At 38.8% G+C, this 13,952-nt stretch overlaps 1 protein-coding gene across 1 annotated transcript in view; it reads left to right on the forward strand.

Moving 5' to 3' along the window:
- Positions 1–13,952, forward strand: part of HSD17B12 (hydroxysteroid 17-beta dehydrogenase 12) — a 168,832-nt gene that overhangs the window by 115,871 nt on the left and 39,009 nt on the right. The window contains exons 5-6 of the mRNA XM_069553954.1: positions 3,560–3,624; positions 4,478–4,522. Of these exons, the coding sequence (XP_069410055.1) occupies positions 3,560–3,624; positions 4,478–4,522 (110 nt within the window). The remainder of the gene's footprint in view (positions 1–3,559; positions 3,625–4,477; positions 4,523–13,952) is intronic.

The following is a 13,952-nucleotide window of genomic DNA, read 5'->3' on the forward strand; positions in this document are numbered from 1 at the left end:
TTATCTCTACAGCAGCTGGTTTTGATAAAGGATGGCAAGTCCAGTAAGGGTAGAAGCAGCAGAAAATGAATTCAGAAGAAACAAATCTTGTGTGTGTTCTCATCATTTTTTTAAAGTATGATAGGTGGAAATGATTTTTAAACAGCAGTATGGTGTAATTTAGAATATTTATATAACATTCAGAAATACTCTGTGGATTTTCCGAGCCTTTAAAATATAATGCTCTCCGGTTTCGGTGTTTTTGAAAATTCTGGATGGCAGACATGGAGAGAGCACTGTCAGACCTGGCACACTGACAGTTCTTCTCTGCAGGGGTCCACCACCTCCACCTCTTTCCACTTACCTTGTCCTTGTTCTTGGCCTGTCTTCACCTCTGTTCTCCGTCTGCCTCATCTCTTCTGTTGAGCTCTTCCCAATCTTAGAATTCCACTGAGAAATGGATGGGAAAGAGTTTCTATCTGTTCATGGTCCTGTGATGATTGTCGGGGTAGTGCTTGGAATTCTGAGATTACATGTACATTTAACACCTTGTTTTCTGAAAGACATGGTGTGTTACATGAGTTAAAAGGGTTTTTCAGGTCATTGAACAAAACTTTCAATCTGCCTCTGGTGCCTGACGTGAGGAATTCAAGGAAACTCACTAATGAACAGATATTTAATGCTAATTTAAAACGCTACCATTTAAAAGGGATTTTCAATTATCTGAATGATGTTGGAACAACTTGTGGCATTGTTTGGTTTGGCGAATCCTGTAATGAATCTTGTAATATAAGAAGATGGTATTGCATGTACCCATTCTTAATGAGATTAAATTATAATGGAAATATTTCCACCCTTCACTCCTACCCAAAGCCTGTTTTCTTCCTTTTCCAAGTCCCTGCTTGTTTGGTTGCCTTTTCCGCCTGCTGTCTGGTTGTTGCTGCCACCTAACGTCTCAAAATAAAATTGCAATGAGTTTACTTTTTCCAAAAGATTCTCACCATTGTGCAAGTGTATGGAAATAACATTTGAGAGCAACAGTTGTTTTTCTTGAACTCTTAAATAATAGCACTATGCAGTGATTACTTACTATGGAGAGAATACAGGTAGCATATCTTCCACCAGCAAAAGGTCTGACTAATAAGATAGCAAGAGATTTAAGAGTAAAGGACCACTTAACAGTGTGACCTTGGCATGTATTTCCCCTCATAAAGTCAGGCTCAGTGCTCTGAAAGGTCTATTCCAGTTTTAACACTTTTTTTTTCCTGTGTTTTTTTTTTTTTATTATAAAAGCATAGCCCTTATACATAATACCATTTATTTTTTTTGGATTAAAGGTCTCAGTGTTGACTGTGTTTTCTTTTAGAATTGTGTAAATAGATGATCACATTTTCACCATGTGAGTAGATAGCTGTGATGTCTTCCCTTTGTTCAATTAGATCTGAAGGCTTTGTGTTGTAGACACAACCTTACCCAGAGTATCACTTCTTTGCTTAATTAGTTATGTTTGGGCATCCTTAGCTTGACTTTGGCCCTTGTAACACAAGTTGGCAAGATGGCAAAAGTTAATGGTGTTGCTTACAAAGTTCCTGGGTTTTTTTTTTCCTTCTAAATCCAAATCCCAGACTGTAAAAGATTTATAGTAACACTGTTCAGTTTTCTCCAGCAGTTTGAAAAGGAATGTTAGTATTTCCATGGGCTAGAAAGAGACCTAGAATCTAGATCTAGATTCTAGATCCAGAGACCTACAGCTAGAAAGTTTTCTAGATACAAGAGAGTGAAGAGAGATGAAGTTCACAGTGTGTGATGGAATCTTCTTTCCCGAAGAACATCACAATTCGGCAAAAACCTTTCCTTGAGGACTCCTGTAATCTTACACTGACTTTCTAAAGAATAGTTTAACATTTTAACAGATCTTTTGGTTTTCGCTATTTCTCTATAAATAAGTCACTTATCCTTTATGACCTTGTGGATGGTTAAGGCGAAGTCGAATGAACACAAACCCGCACCTTCAACTAGTTTTGCTGATCTTTAAAGAATGGATTCCTAGAACCCCTGGTGGGTGGAGAACATTTTGAATAAAATAAAAATGGATTTGAACCTGCTATTATTTTTCTGTTTAGATACCATCCCTATTTAGATGGTCATGAATCTTAATTAAATACAGTTTGCTTTGCTACTGTTCTTTGCTTACAGATTTTTCAGACAGGTTTCAGTGATCTTGTTCAAGCCATCCTGACCGAATTGTACCAGTAAAATCTTGAGAGTCACAGCCTCAAGTGACTGGCTCAGTGCTAAATATAGAACCTTTATTGAGTTCCTTTGAGCCACTAATTTTGTTAGTCTGTTGAAAAAGTTAATGTTACTACTATCAGGTGTATCTGGCTTAATTCCTTATACGCTTGAGCAGAATGATCAGAATTTCATTATCTTTTTGCTACTGAAACCTTTCTTTTCTGATACCTTACAGTTTTATTAAACATTGCTATCAGATTTCTGTTTATTATCCAGTTATTACTGACTTTTTTTTTTCCCTGAGCTGAATAAGGAATGAAGTCATAGGATGGCTTTAATTAGCGGTTAAGACACCTGAAGTCAAATATTCTTGGTTTGAATCCTAGCCTTACTTTGCTCTATGGTCTTGTGCAAGTTATTTAACCTCCGTGAATGTCAAACCTTCCCTCACCTCCCAGATGAAGTCTGGGACAGGCCCCATGGCACTCTCTACTTTGTAATGAGATATTTGTTCATTCTTTTTGTTTAGTGTCTTTCTCTTTCTACTGGATAGTTTGCTCCATGATGCAGACTGTTGTTTGTGGTTTTTCTGGTTCTTCACACGTGTCTTGCACACAAGTGAATGGCAAATGTTTGTTGAATGATTAAAACGTGCTCTCATTTAAGAGGTGAAGACACTGAGATGCATTATCATGCGTGACTTATCCCAAGCCGCATATTTTCTGAAACAGTTAAGTAGAATTCAAGTTTTTAGTCTCCTATATATATAACTGTGTCCTCTGATCTTTCTACTATACTCTGAAAATTGAAGGTCTAAAGAGAGATTGGGCTTCCCAGATGTCTCAGAGGTGAAAAATCCACTTGCCAGTGTAGAAGCTATGGGAGATGCAGGTTTGATCCTCAGGCCAGGAAGATCCCCTGAAGGAGGAAATGGCAACCCACTCCAGTATTCCTGCCAGGATGATCCCACGGACAAAGGAGCCTGGTGGGCTACAGTCCATGAGGTCACAAAGAGTCAGACACGACTGAACGCACACACGGAGAGAGAGGTTAAGCAGTGTCTACAGATGTGTTGCAGAGGTGGAATGTACACGTACTCCAATGGGCTGTGGAATTGGGAGGCCAATATAAAGTCCTTTTGCCAGGGGTTGGATACAGAAAGGCTTAGTGAAAGAGGAGACGTTTGAACTGTCTGTACAGATAGATTACGGATAGAGAGATCACTCAAGACAGAAGCAACATTTTATGTAATTGTATGTATCATCTTAGTCTCATTATTTTTAATCTTTTTATGTCAAATCTACAAAATGTATAGTAGCTAGCTAATGATCTTGTTTTATTTCAGTGAACAATGTGGGAATGTCATATGAGTATCCGGAATACTTTTTGGATGTTCCTGACTTGGACAGTGTAAGTTGTTTTTTGTAGATTGTGGTCATAGAAAGAATGTGTGCAGGCATGGGTGAGGCGATATGGTATAATGTTGAGACTCTGAGCTCTGGAGTCTAACAGCCGAGGTTCATACCCTGGTCCTTCTACTCACTATCTGAGTTCCTCAGGGAATGACCCAGCCACCCTTAGTCTCCGTTCCCTTGTCTATGATATAGGCAGCTTTACAGAGATATTAGAAGGATCGAATGAGAAAATATTCATCATCGCATCTGTACAACGCTAGGTTCAATAATAGCTCCAGTTTTATTATTATCATTTTGATTACATCAAAGCAGCTCTGTTTAAGTATCAGGATTCTAAACATCAATTTAAAAGCCATCATGGTGTTAATAATATACAGCAATATAGTGGATTCAGGTAAACTAGCTCTAGCAAAATGAAAGCTATGCATGTCTAATTCTTTAATAAAAACTAGAAAACATATTATTGAAAGAAAATGTAAATTTTTAAAAATTGTTGAAAATGTTAGATTCAGTAGTTTCTTCTTTCCATGTTAGCAGAGAGGAAATTGCATATTTATTTTAGGTTTAGTGTGGTTTTTTCGCTTGCAGATTTCACTTGTATGTATACTTTGGATTCTGTATACTAGCATGAATTGCTGCATTTAGCTGAAAAATACTGTAATACTGAGAGTAAAATATAAGCTGCCTCTTTACCCCAAATCCTGTCCGTTTCCAAGGTCTATACTGTATCTGGGGAAACTTTCAATGCATCTCTGGATTATTTATATATCTCTATCTATCTATCTTATATATAATATGGTCACTTCCATGATCAAATCTATATAAAATGATCAATATTTCTTTTGCAGACCATCAAGAAACTGATAAATGTTAATGTCCTTTCTGTTTGCAAGGTAAGGAAATTTATAATAAACATGTCATCTTTATAAATAGCTTCTTTATAAATACGTCACCTTTTTCTGGATCTTTCTATTTAAAAACACTGAATCAGTTTGTTCACTTCAGTCAGCTCTTATTTTGATTCAAGTATGTATTCCAGATGAAAGCAATTTATTTCCTTATGTTTTCAGGAAGTAGAAAGAACTAATTACCAAACAGATATCTATATAGTTCTCCTTTTTAGCAGCTGAACATTTATTAAATGCCTCTTATACACAAACACTTCTACAAAAACATAGTGAGTCCTGGGAATATGCAGACTAACTTAGGCTGAAGATTGATTCTTTTACAAAGCTTTCACCTATGAATAATTCATTGCTAACCTACTGTTTCCAGTCCATATCTCCTGTGGTCCACGTAAGCTGATGAGCTAAATGTTGTGGAAAAGCATTGTATGTGGGACCCCAGAGTAATGAGTATGATTTTTATTAGCCACACATGAAAATTACTCTCATTTCTAGTTGCTAGATGTGCATTATAGCCATGTCACTTGTATATGCCAACAAAAGACACCACAGCTAATATATGCTAAAAGGAAGAATAGCTAGCAAGTATGAGCATCTCAGAACCATCCCTCTCTACCTCTCTTAGGATGAGGAATCTTATTTTCCCAATCTGGGATCGAACCTGTGCCCCCTGTAGTGGAAGCTTGGAGTCCTAACCACTGGACCACCAGAAAATTTCCATTTCCCCTTTTATTTTAACAGTAACTACAATGAGATAGCATACCTTGATTATACATACCAGACCAGCAGAAAATACTGCTTAAGGCAGAATTTCCATACATAATGTCAGGTAGTTTAAATTTGAACATACTGATGGAACAGCAAAATTATTGATATTTTCATTAACTCATATACTAATTTAAGAAAACCAAAAAAAAAGCTTAAAACTATTTGGACTGACCAGATAAATATAAATAAGAATGTAACTGTATATATGGCATAGTCTTTTTTTTAAAAATTGTGAATATTTAAAGAGAAGTTCTCCTTGGGTCTTCATGTCCTGAGAAATCATAACCGTTACACAGTTGATTTCAAATTCAAGGACCCTAAAATCTTTTTCCAAGTTCAGAGACCGTAAAATCTTATTATGTCTTGTTCAACTTTTCATATATGGATAGCTGTGCTTCTCCCTGTATAATGTATATGTTGCTTTTACTTTTTATTTTTTATTTATTTATTTATTTATTTTGTCCATAAATATAGAATTACTTTTAATAAAATTACATATGCATCATCTAGTGAGCTGTACATTTTTGTTTGTCTAGAGCTATATATGTTGCTTTTAAAGCGTGTAGTTAATTTAGTCTTTATGTGATTTTAGCAATATAGTTGATTCAGGTAAAGCAGGTCTATCAGAAAGCCACATCGTTGTTGCATGCCCACTATGTGACATCTGGCAGCTTGTTCCCTAAAGGCACCTCAAGTGAATGACATTGTCAGATGACAATTTTATAAAACAAATAGTTGCTCTATCTTTTTTGTTGTGGTTAACCAAGATTTTTTCTCAAGTAAGATTCAGTGTGAGGCAAACTACAAACAAGTGGATCTGTGGGTAGCTTTGGCTCAAGACACACGTGCACAAAATTAATGCTTGTAAAACATGGTTAATGTGCATATATCTGTATAGTCTTAAAGGTATTTCCCTTGGCATGCTATGTAAATGTAATCATTCTTCAATAATCTGTGTAAGGTTTCAAGTTAATTAAATAACTACATCATTTACTAGTAATACGACCTTTGAGTGAATTACTTACCCTCTGTGCTTCAGTTTTTCATCTATAAATTGAGGAGGATAATTCTCTTTACCTTACAGAGTTGTTTTGGGAATTAAACAAGGTAATATGTGTAAATCTCTTAGAATAGTGCCCAGAGCATACTAAAGGCTCTAAAAAATGTTTCTATTACTTTGTTAAACTCAGAGGTGGTAAAGATTTTGAGTAAATGTATGCAGCTATTACTTTTTTAGCAAGCAAATTTTTTGATCAAAATTAAGATCACTTGTGGTCTATAATTTGTTTTATGATTTTTGCCTTTTGAAATGACTGTGTTCTATGGTTTTGATAATCCCTTCTAATATATTTGGCCAAATGCTTAAAAATAATGAGAGTTAAAAAATAATGTGTGTTGGAGAGGCGGTCCAAAGATGGCAGAGGAATAGGACAGGGAGACCACTTTCTCCCCCACAAATTCAGAAGATCAAAAGATCATTTGAATGCTGAGCAACTTCCATAAAACAACTTCTGAACACTGGCAGAGGACACCAGGCCCTCAGAAAGGCAGCCCATTCTCTTCAAAAGAAGGTAGGACAAAATATAAAAGACAAAAAGAGAGACAAAAGAGTTAGGGATGGAGACCATCCCAGGAAGGGAGTCTTGAAGGAGGAGAAGTTTCCAAACACCAGGAAACACTCAATCGGCGGGTCTGTGGGGAGTTTTGGAATCTCAGAGGACAACATAACTGAGAGGAAAAAAAAAAAAAACCCACAGAATACACGCCTAACTGCAGCTCCCAGCAGAGAAGTAGCCCAGATGCTCTTATCTGCCACCAGCAAGCGGGGACTGAACAGGGAGGCGTGGGTGGCATGCTTAGGGTGAGAACTGGGCCTGAATGCCCTGAGGACAATCTGAGGGAGCTAACATGAAATAGCAACCCAAACTGTGGGATAACCAGAGAGAAGAAAAAAGAGAGAGAGAGAACTTTCCTGTGAAAAGCTCTAACCTAAGGCCCAGCCTGGCCTGCTCACAGAACAAAGGACTGAGTGAATACCAGAGGAGAGCTAGCCAGCTGTGGACCGGCACCTCCCCACTACCCAGAGGCAGAGAAGCAGGAGGGAGACAGCCAGAGCCAGAAGGCAAGGGGCAATCTCGGCCCCAGAGATGGCATCCTCCACCAAACTGTGAGCAGGCTCCCAGTTGCTAACCAAGTCTTCCTGGGATCCTGGATGGTTGACATCTGCCAGGAGGGTTGCAGCCAGAGAGCAGCTTCCCAGAGGACACACACAGCACACCTGAGATGGTGCTCTTGTGACACACCTGGGAAACTGAGTGGCTGGGACCGGGGAGGTGATAAAATGCACAGACCACCTGGGACAGTGTGCTTGCCAAGCACCTGGTTGCCTGAGCTACTCGGACCTGGGAAGGGCACAAAATGCATGCGCAGCCGAATCTGTGCCTTTGTGGAGTACCCAAGAACCTGAACCTGAGCAGTTTAGACCTGGGAAGTGCACAAAACCCAGGGCCTGATTTAGACAGTTCCCCTGCAGAGCAACCTGGAGCCTGAGCAATGTAGACCGGGAAAGTACATGCACTGTGAGCTGGGGCAAACCCAGTTTGCCCCAGTTTCCAGACTGTGAAGAGCACATAGGGAATTGATTACTGCTTAATTGCTTTCTCCTGTTTTGATTCCCCCTCTTCTCCTGGTCACGTCTATATCCCTCCTTCCTCTTCTCTTCTCCATGCAACTCTGTGAACCTCTCTGGGTGTCCCTCACTGTGGAGAATCTTTTCACCATTAACCTAGATGTTTTTTCATTGGTGCTGTATGGATGGAGAAGTCTTGAGGCTACTATAAGAAAAAGACTGAAAATCAGAGGCAGGAGGCTTAAATCCAAAACTTGAGAACACCAGAAAACTCCTGACTCCAGGGAACATTAATCGACAAGAGCTCATCCAAAAGCCTCCATACCTACACTGAAACCAAGCTCCACCCAAGAGCCAACAAGTTTCAGAGCAAGACATACCATGCTAATTCTCTAGTGACACAGGAACATAACCCTGAGTATTAAAATTCAAGTGGCCAAAAGTCAAAACCCAAAGACACCTCAAAACTCACTACTTGGACACTCCATAGAAAAGAGATTCAGCTCCACCCACCAGAACACCAACACAAGTGTCCCTAACCAGGAAACCTTGACAAACCACTCATCCAACCCCACCCACAGGAGGAACCTCCACAGTAAAAAGGAACCACAAACTTCCAGCATACAGAAGAGCCACCCCAAACACAGCAATCTAAACAAAATGAAAAGGCAGAGAAATATTCAGCAGGTAAAGGAACATGATAAATGCCCACCAAATGAAACAAAATAGGAGGAGATAGGGAGTCTACCTGAAAAAGAACTCAGAATAATGATAGTAAAGATGATCCGAAGTCTTGAAAACAAAATGGATTTACAGATGAATAGACTGAAGACAAGGATTGAGAAGATGCAAGAAATGTCTAACAGGGACCTAGAAGAAATTTTAAAAAGAGTCAGTCAATAATGCATAATGCTATAACTGAGATCAAAAGCACGCTGGAGGGAACCAACAGTACAATAACTGAGGCAGAAGAGAGGATAAGTGAGGTAGAAGATAGAATGGTGGAAATAAATGAAGCAGAGAGGAAAAAAGAAAAACCTAACCTAACTTTACACCTAGAAAAAGAAGAAATTAAGAACCCCAGGATTAGTAGAAGGAAAGAAATCATAAAAATGAGAGCAGAAATAAATGAGAAAGAAACAAAGGAGACTGTAGCAAAAATCAGCAAAACTAAAAGCTGGTTCTTTGAGAAGATAAACAAAATAGATAAACCATTAGCCAGACTCATCAAGCAATAAAGGGAGAAGAATCAAATCAACAAAATTAGAAGTGAAAATGGAGAAATCACAACAGACCACACAGAAATACAAAGGATCATAAGAGACTACTGTCAGCAACTTTATGCCAATAAAATGGACAACTTGGACAAATTCTTAGAAAAGTATAACCTTCCAAAACTGAACCAGGAAGAAATAGAAAATCTTGTCAGACCCATCACAAGCACAGAAATTGAAACTGTAATCAAAAATCTTCCAACGAACAAAAGCCCAGGACCAGGTGGCTTCACAGGTGAATTCTATCAAAGATTTAGAGAAGTGCTAACACCTATCCTACTCAAACTCTTCCAGAAAATTGCAGAAGAAGGTAAACTTCCAAACTCATTCTACGAGGCCACCATCACTCTAATACCAAAACCAGACAAAGATGCCACAAAAAAAGAAAACTACCAGCCAATATCACTGATAAACATAGATGCAAAAATCCTTAACAAAATTCCAGCAAACAGAATCCAACAGCACATTAAAAAGATCATACATCATGACCAAGTGGGCTTTATCCCAGAGATGCAAGGACTCTTCAATATTTGCAAATCAATCAGTGTATTACAACACATTAACAAATTGAAAGATAAAAACCATATGGTTTTCTCAATAGATGCAAAAAAAGCCTTTGACAAAATTCAACATCCATTTATGATAAAAAAAAAAAACCCTCCAGAAAGCAGGCATAGAAGGAACATACCTCAACATAATAAAAGCCATATATGATAATCCCACAGCAAACATTATCCTCAATGGTGAAAAATTAAAAGCATTTCCTCTAAAGTCAGGAACAAGACAGGGGTGCCCACTCTCACCGCTACTATTCAACATAGTTTTGGAAGTTTTAGCCGCAGCAATCAGAGAAGAAAAAGAAATAAAAAGAATCCAGATTGGAAAAGAAGAAGTAAAACTCTCACTGTTTGTAGATGACATGATCCTCTACTTAGAAAAGCCTAAAGACTCCACCAGAAAATTACTAGAGCTAATCAGTGAATATAGTAAAGTTGCAGGATATAAAATTAACACACAGAAATCCCTTGCATTCCTATACACTAACAATGAGAAAATAGAAAGAAAAATTAAGGAAACAATTCCATTCACCATTGCAATGAAAAGAATAAAATACTTAGGAATAAATCTATCTAAAGAAACAAAAGACTTATATATAGAAAACTATAAAACACCGATGAAAGAAATCAAAGATGACACAAATAGATGGAGAAATATACCATGTTCATGGATCAGAAGAATCAATATAATGAAAATGAGTATACTACCCAAAACAATCTATAGATTCAATGCAATCCCAAGCTACCAATGGTATTTTTCATAGAACTAGAACAAATAATTTCACAATTTGTATGGAAATGCAAAAAACCTCAAATAGCCAAAGCAACCTCGAGAAAGGAGAATAGAACTGGAGGAATCGACCTGCGTGACTTCAGGCTATACTACAAAGCCAGTCATCAAGACAGCATGATACTGGCACAAAGACAAATATAGATCAGTGGAACAAAATGAAAGCCTAGAGATAAATCCACACACCTATGGACACCTTATCTTTGACAAAGGAGGCAAGAATATACAATGGAGAAAAGACAATCTCTTTAACAAGTGGTGCTGGGAAAACTAGTCAAACACTTATAAAAGAATGAAACTAGAACACTTTCTAAAACCATACACAAAAATAAACTCAAAATGGATTAAAGATCTAAATGTAAGACCAGAAACTGTAAAACTCCTAGAGGAAAACATAAGCAAAACACTCTGACATAAATCATAGCAGGATCATCTATGACCTACCTCCCAGAGCAATGGAAATAAAAGCAAAAATAAGCAAATGGGACCTAATTAAATTTAAAAGCTTTTGCACAATGAAGGAAACTATAAGCAAGGTGAAAAGACAGCCTTCAGAATGGGAGAAAATAATAGCAAATGAAGCAACTGACAATTAATCTCAAAAATATACAAGCAGCTCTTGCAGCTCAATTCCAGAAAAACAAATGACTCAATCAAAAAATGGGCCAAAGAACTAAAGAGACATTTCTCCAAAGAAGACATACAGATGGCTAACAAACACATGAAAAGATGCTCACCGTCACTCATTATCAGAGAAATGCAAATCAAAACCACAATGAGGTACCATCTCATGCCAGCCAAAATGGCTGCTATCAGAAAATCTACAAACAATAAATGCTGGAGGGGGTGTGGAGAAAAGGGAACCCTCTTCCAGTGTTGGTGGGAATGCACACTAGTACATCCACTCTGGAGAACAGTGTGGAGATGCCTTAAAAAAAACTGGAAATAGAAGTGCCATATGACCCAGCAGTCCCACTGCTGGGCATACACACTGAGGAAACCAGAAATGAAAGAGGCACCTGTACCCCAATGTTCATCGCAGCACTGTTTACAGTAGTTAGGACGTGGAAGCAACCTAGATGTCCATCAGCAAACAAATGGATAAGAAAGCTGTGGTACATATACACAATGGAATATTACTCAGCTATTAAAAAGAATGCGTTTGAATCAGTTCTAATGAGGTGGGTGAAACTGGAGCCCATTATACAGAGTGAAGTAAGTCAGAAAGAAAAACACCAATACAGTATATTAACGCATATATATGGAATTTAGAAAGATGGTAACGATGACCCTATATGCGAGACAGCAAAAGAGACACAGATGTAAAGAACAGACTTTTGGACTCTGTGGGAGAAAGCGAGGGTGGGATGATTCGAGAGAATAGCATTGAAACGTGTATTACCATATGTGGAATGGATCGCCAGTCCAGGTTCAATGCATGAGACAGGGTGCTCAGGGCCAGTGCACTGGGATGACCCTGAGGGATGGGATGGGGAGGGAGGAGGGAGGGAGGGTCAGGGTGGGGAACAGATGTGCACCCATGGCTGATTCATGTTAGTGTATGGCAAAAACCACTACAATACTGGAAGGTAACTGGCCTCCAATTAAAATAAATAAATTAATTTAAAAAAAATAGTGAGTTATATTATGTACATGTGTTTCATAATATATCATAATAAAGTAATGATGAAAAACATGAAGTGTTTTTAAATTGCATTTTATAGAATTGTTAGCGCTAGCTCCACATTAGTCTCCCGGTCACTTTAATTCCTCTGTCAGAGAAACAGTGTAAAGTTGTTGCTCCATATCCATTAATTAGTATCTTTTCCTGCAATCTCCATACAGACTGAAGTAAGTCAGAAAGAGAAAAACAAGCATCATATATTAACCACGTGTGTGTGGAATCTAGAAAAATGGTACAGATGAACCTAGTTCCCGAGCAGGGATCGAGACAGTTGAAGAGCACGGACGTGTAGACATGGTGGGGGATGGGGAGGGTGGGCCGAACTGGGAGACTCGGTTTGACATAAACACACTACCAGCTGTAAAACAGGTAGCGGGAAGTTGCCGTATAGCGCAGCGAGCTATACGATGACCTACCTGTGACGCTCTGCGATGACCTAGATGGGTGGGATGACAGGGCTGGGGGAAAGGAGGGAGGTCCAACAAGAGAGGGGATATATATATATATATACATGTAGCTGATTCACTCCATTGCACTGCAGAAACTAACACAGCATTGTAAAACAATTATACTCCAATGTAAAAGAAAGAAAAATTGTACAGAAAAAGAGAAACCCTGGTGGCCTCTGTCTCCCAAAGCATACACTTTGGACTGGCAGTCTACAGAATAGTAGTGATAAAAAGGCCAAGGTCCTGACCTTGATCTCTGCGAACCGGTCAGCTTGCTCTGCTCTGTGGTCACACACCTCATCCTCTGAGCAGCATCTGAGCACCGGTGAGCGTGTACTGGTGGTGCCCACCTCATGGCCCTGCTTACAGATGAGTAGTGCAGGGGCGGGAAGCGTGGATGAAGCACCACCAGTCCACCGCACTGGAGAGGATCCTCAGTTTTCTTTACCATAATGATGAAATAATAGCAAGACATCAGTCCTGGTATCTTGACAGATGATAAAATGCTCATCCCACCTCTCTGTTGTTCTTCTTCCACCTTCTTTTTTTCCATGGGCATAGATGCTTTTTCCCATGAAAGGAGTCAGTGGAGACAAACGCCAAACTTACTAAACATCATCCCCTATCATATTGTGAGCCATACTGATGAGAAGTATCACCAGCAGAAGAGATGGATATATGCTTTAAAATTTTGTCTGTTAACCTCTTTTTGCAAGTCAAATCCCATTTGCAAAGCACTAAGGGAGTTTGCTATTCAGAAATGCTTCTTCATTCAGCCAAAGAATGAAGAATATTTTAATTTATCTTTCATGTAAATATGTATTTTCCTGTCCATTTGTGATGGGAGCTTTTAGTGGAAAAACAGTTCAAAATGCTTGATTTATTTATCATGGAATTAGTACCATCTACAGACAGCCAATCAGTTTTCATTGTACTGTAGGCAGGATCCGGCTTGTTTGTAGCATGTTTGACTGACTGTTCAAGCAGGGCAATAGTTTGACTCAGACAGCGGGAGGTGAGTGGTGTGCAGTGGCTTACCAGAGGCCAGGAGAGTAAGTTAGGACATGATTGTTTAGGTCCTTGAGTGCTGTGCTCAAGAGGGCAGAGAGCCTTAAAGTAGAAATAAGGTGTGATCTGGTGTACATTTTAGAAAGACAGCTCCAGTGGCAGAGTGGCATGGCAGTGTGTATTTAAAGGCATGTGTTTTGATCTTGTTTATACTGAGAAGGGGCATTCACCTTGATGGAGTCGTGTGTCTGAAGCTCCC

This window comes from Ovis canadensis, chromosome 15 (genome assembly GCF_042477335.2).
Source record: "Ovis canadensis isolate MfBH-ARS-UI-01 breed Bighorn chromosome 15, ARS-UI_OviCan_v2, whole genome shotgun sequence".
Classification (NCBI taxonomy): domain Eukaryota; kingdom Metazoa; phylum Chordata; class Mammalia; order Artiodactyla; family Bovidae; genus Ovis; species Ovis canadensis.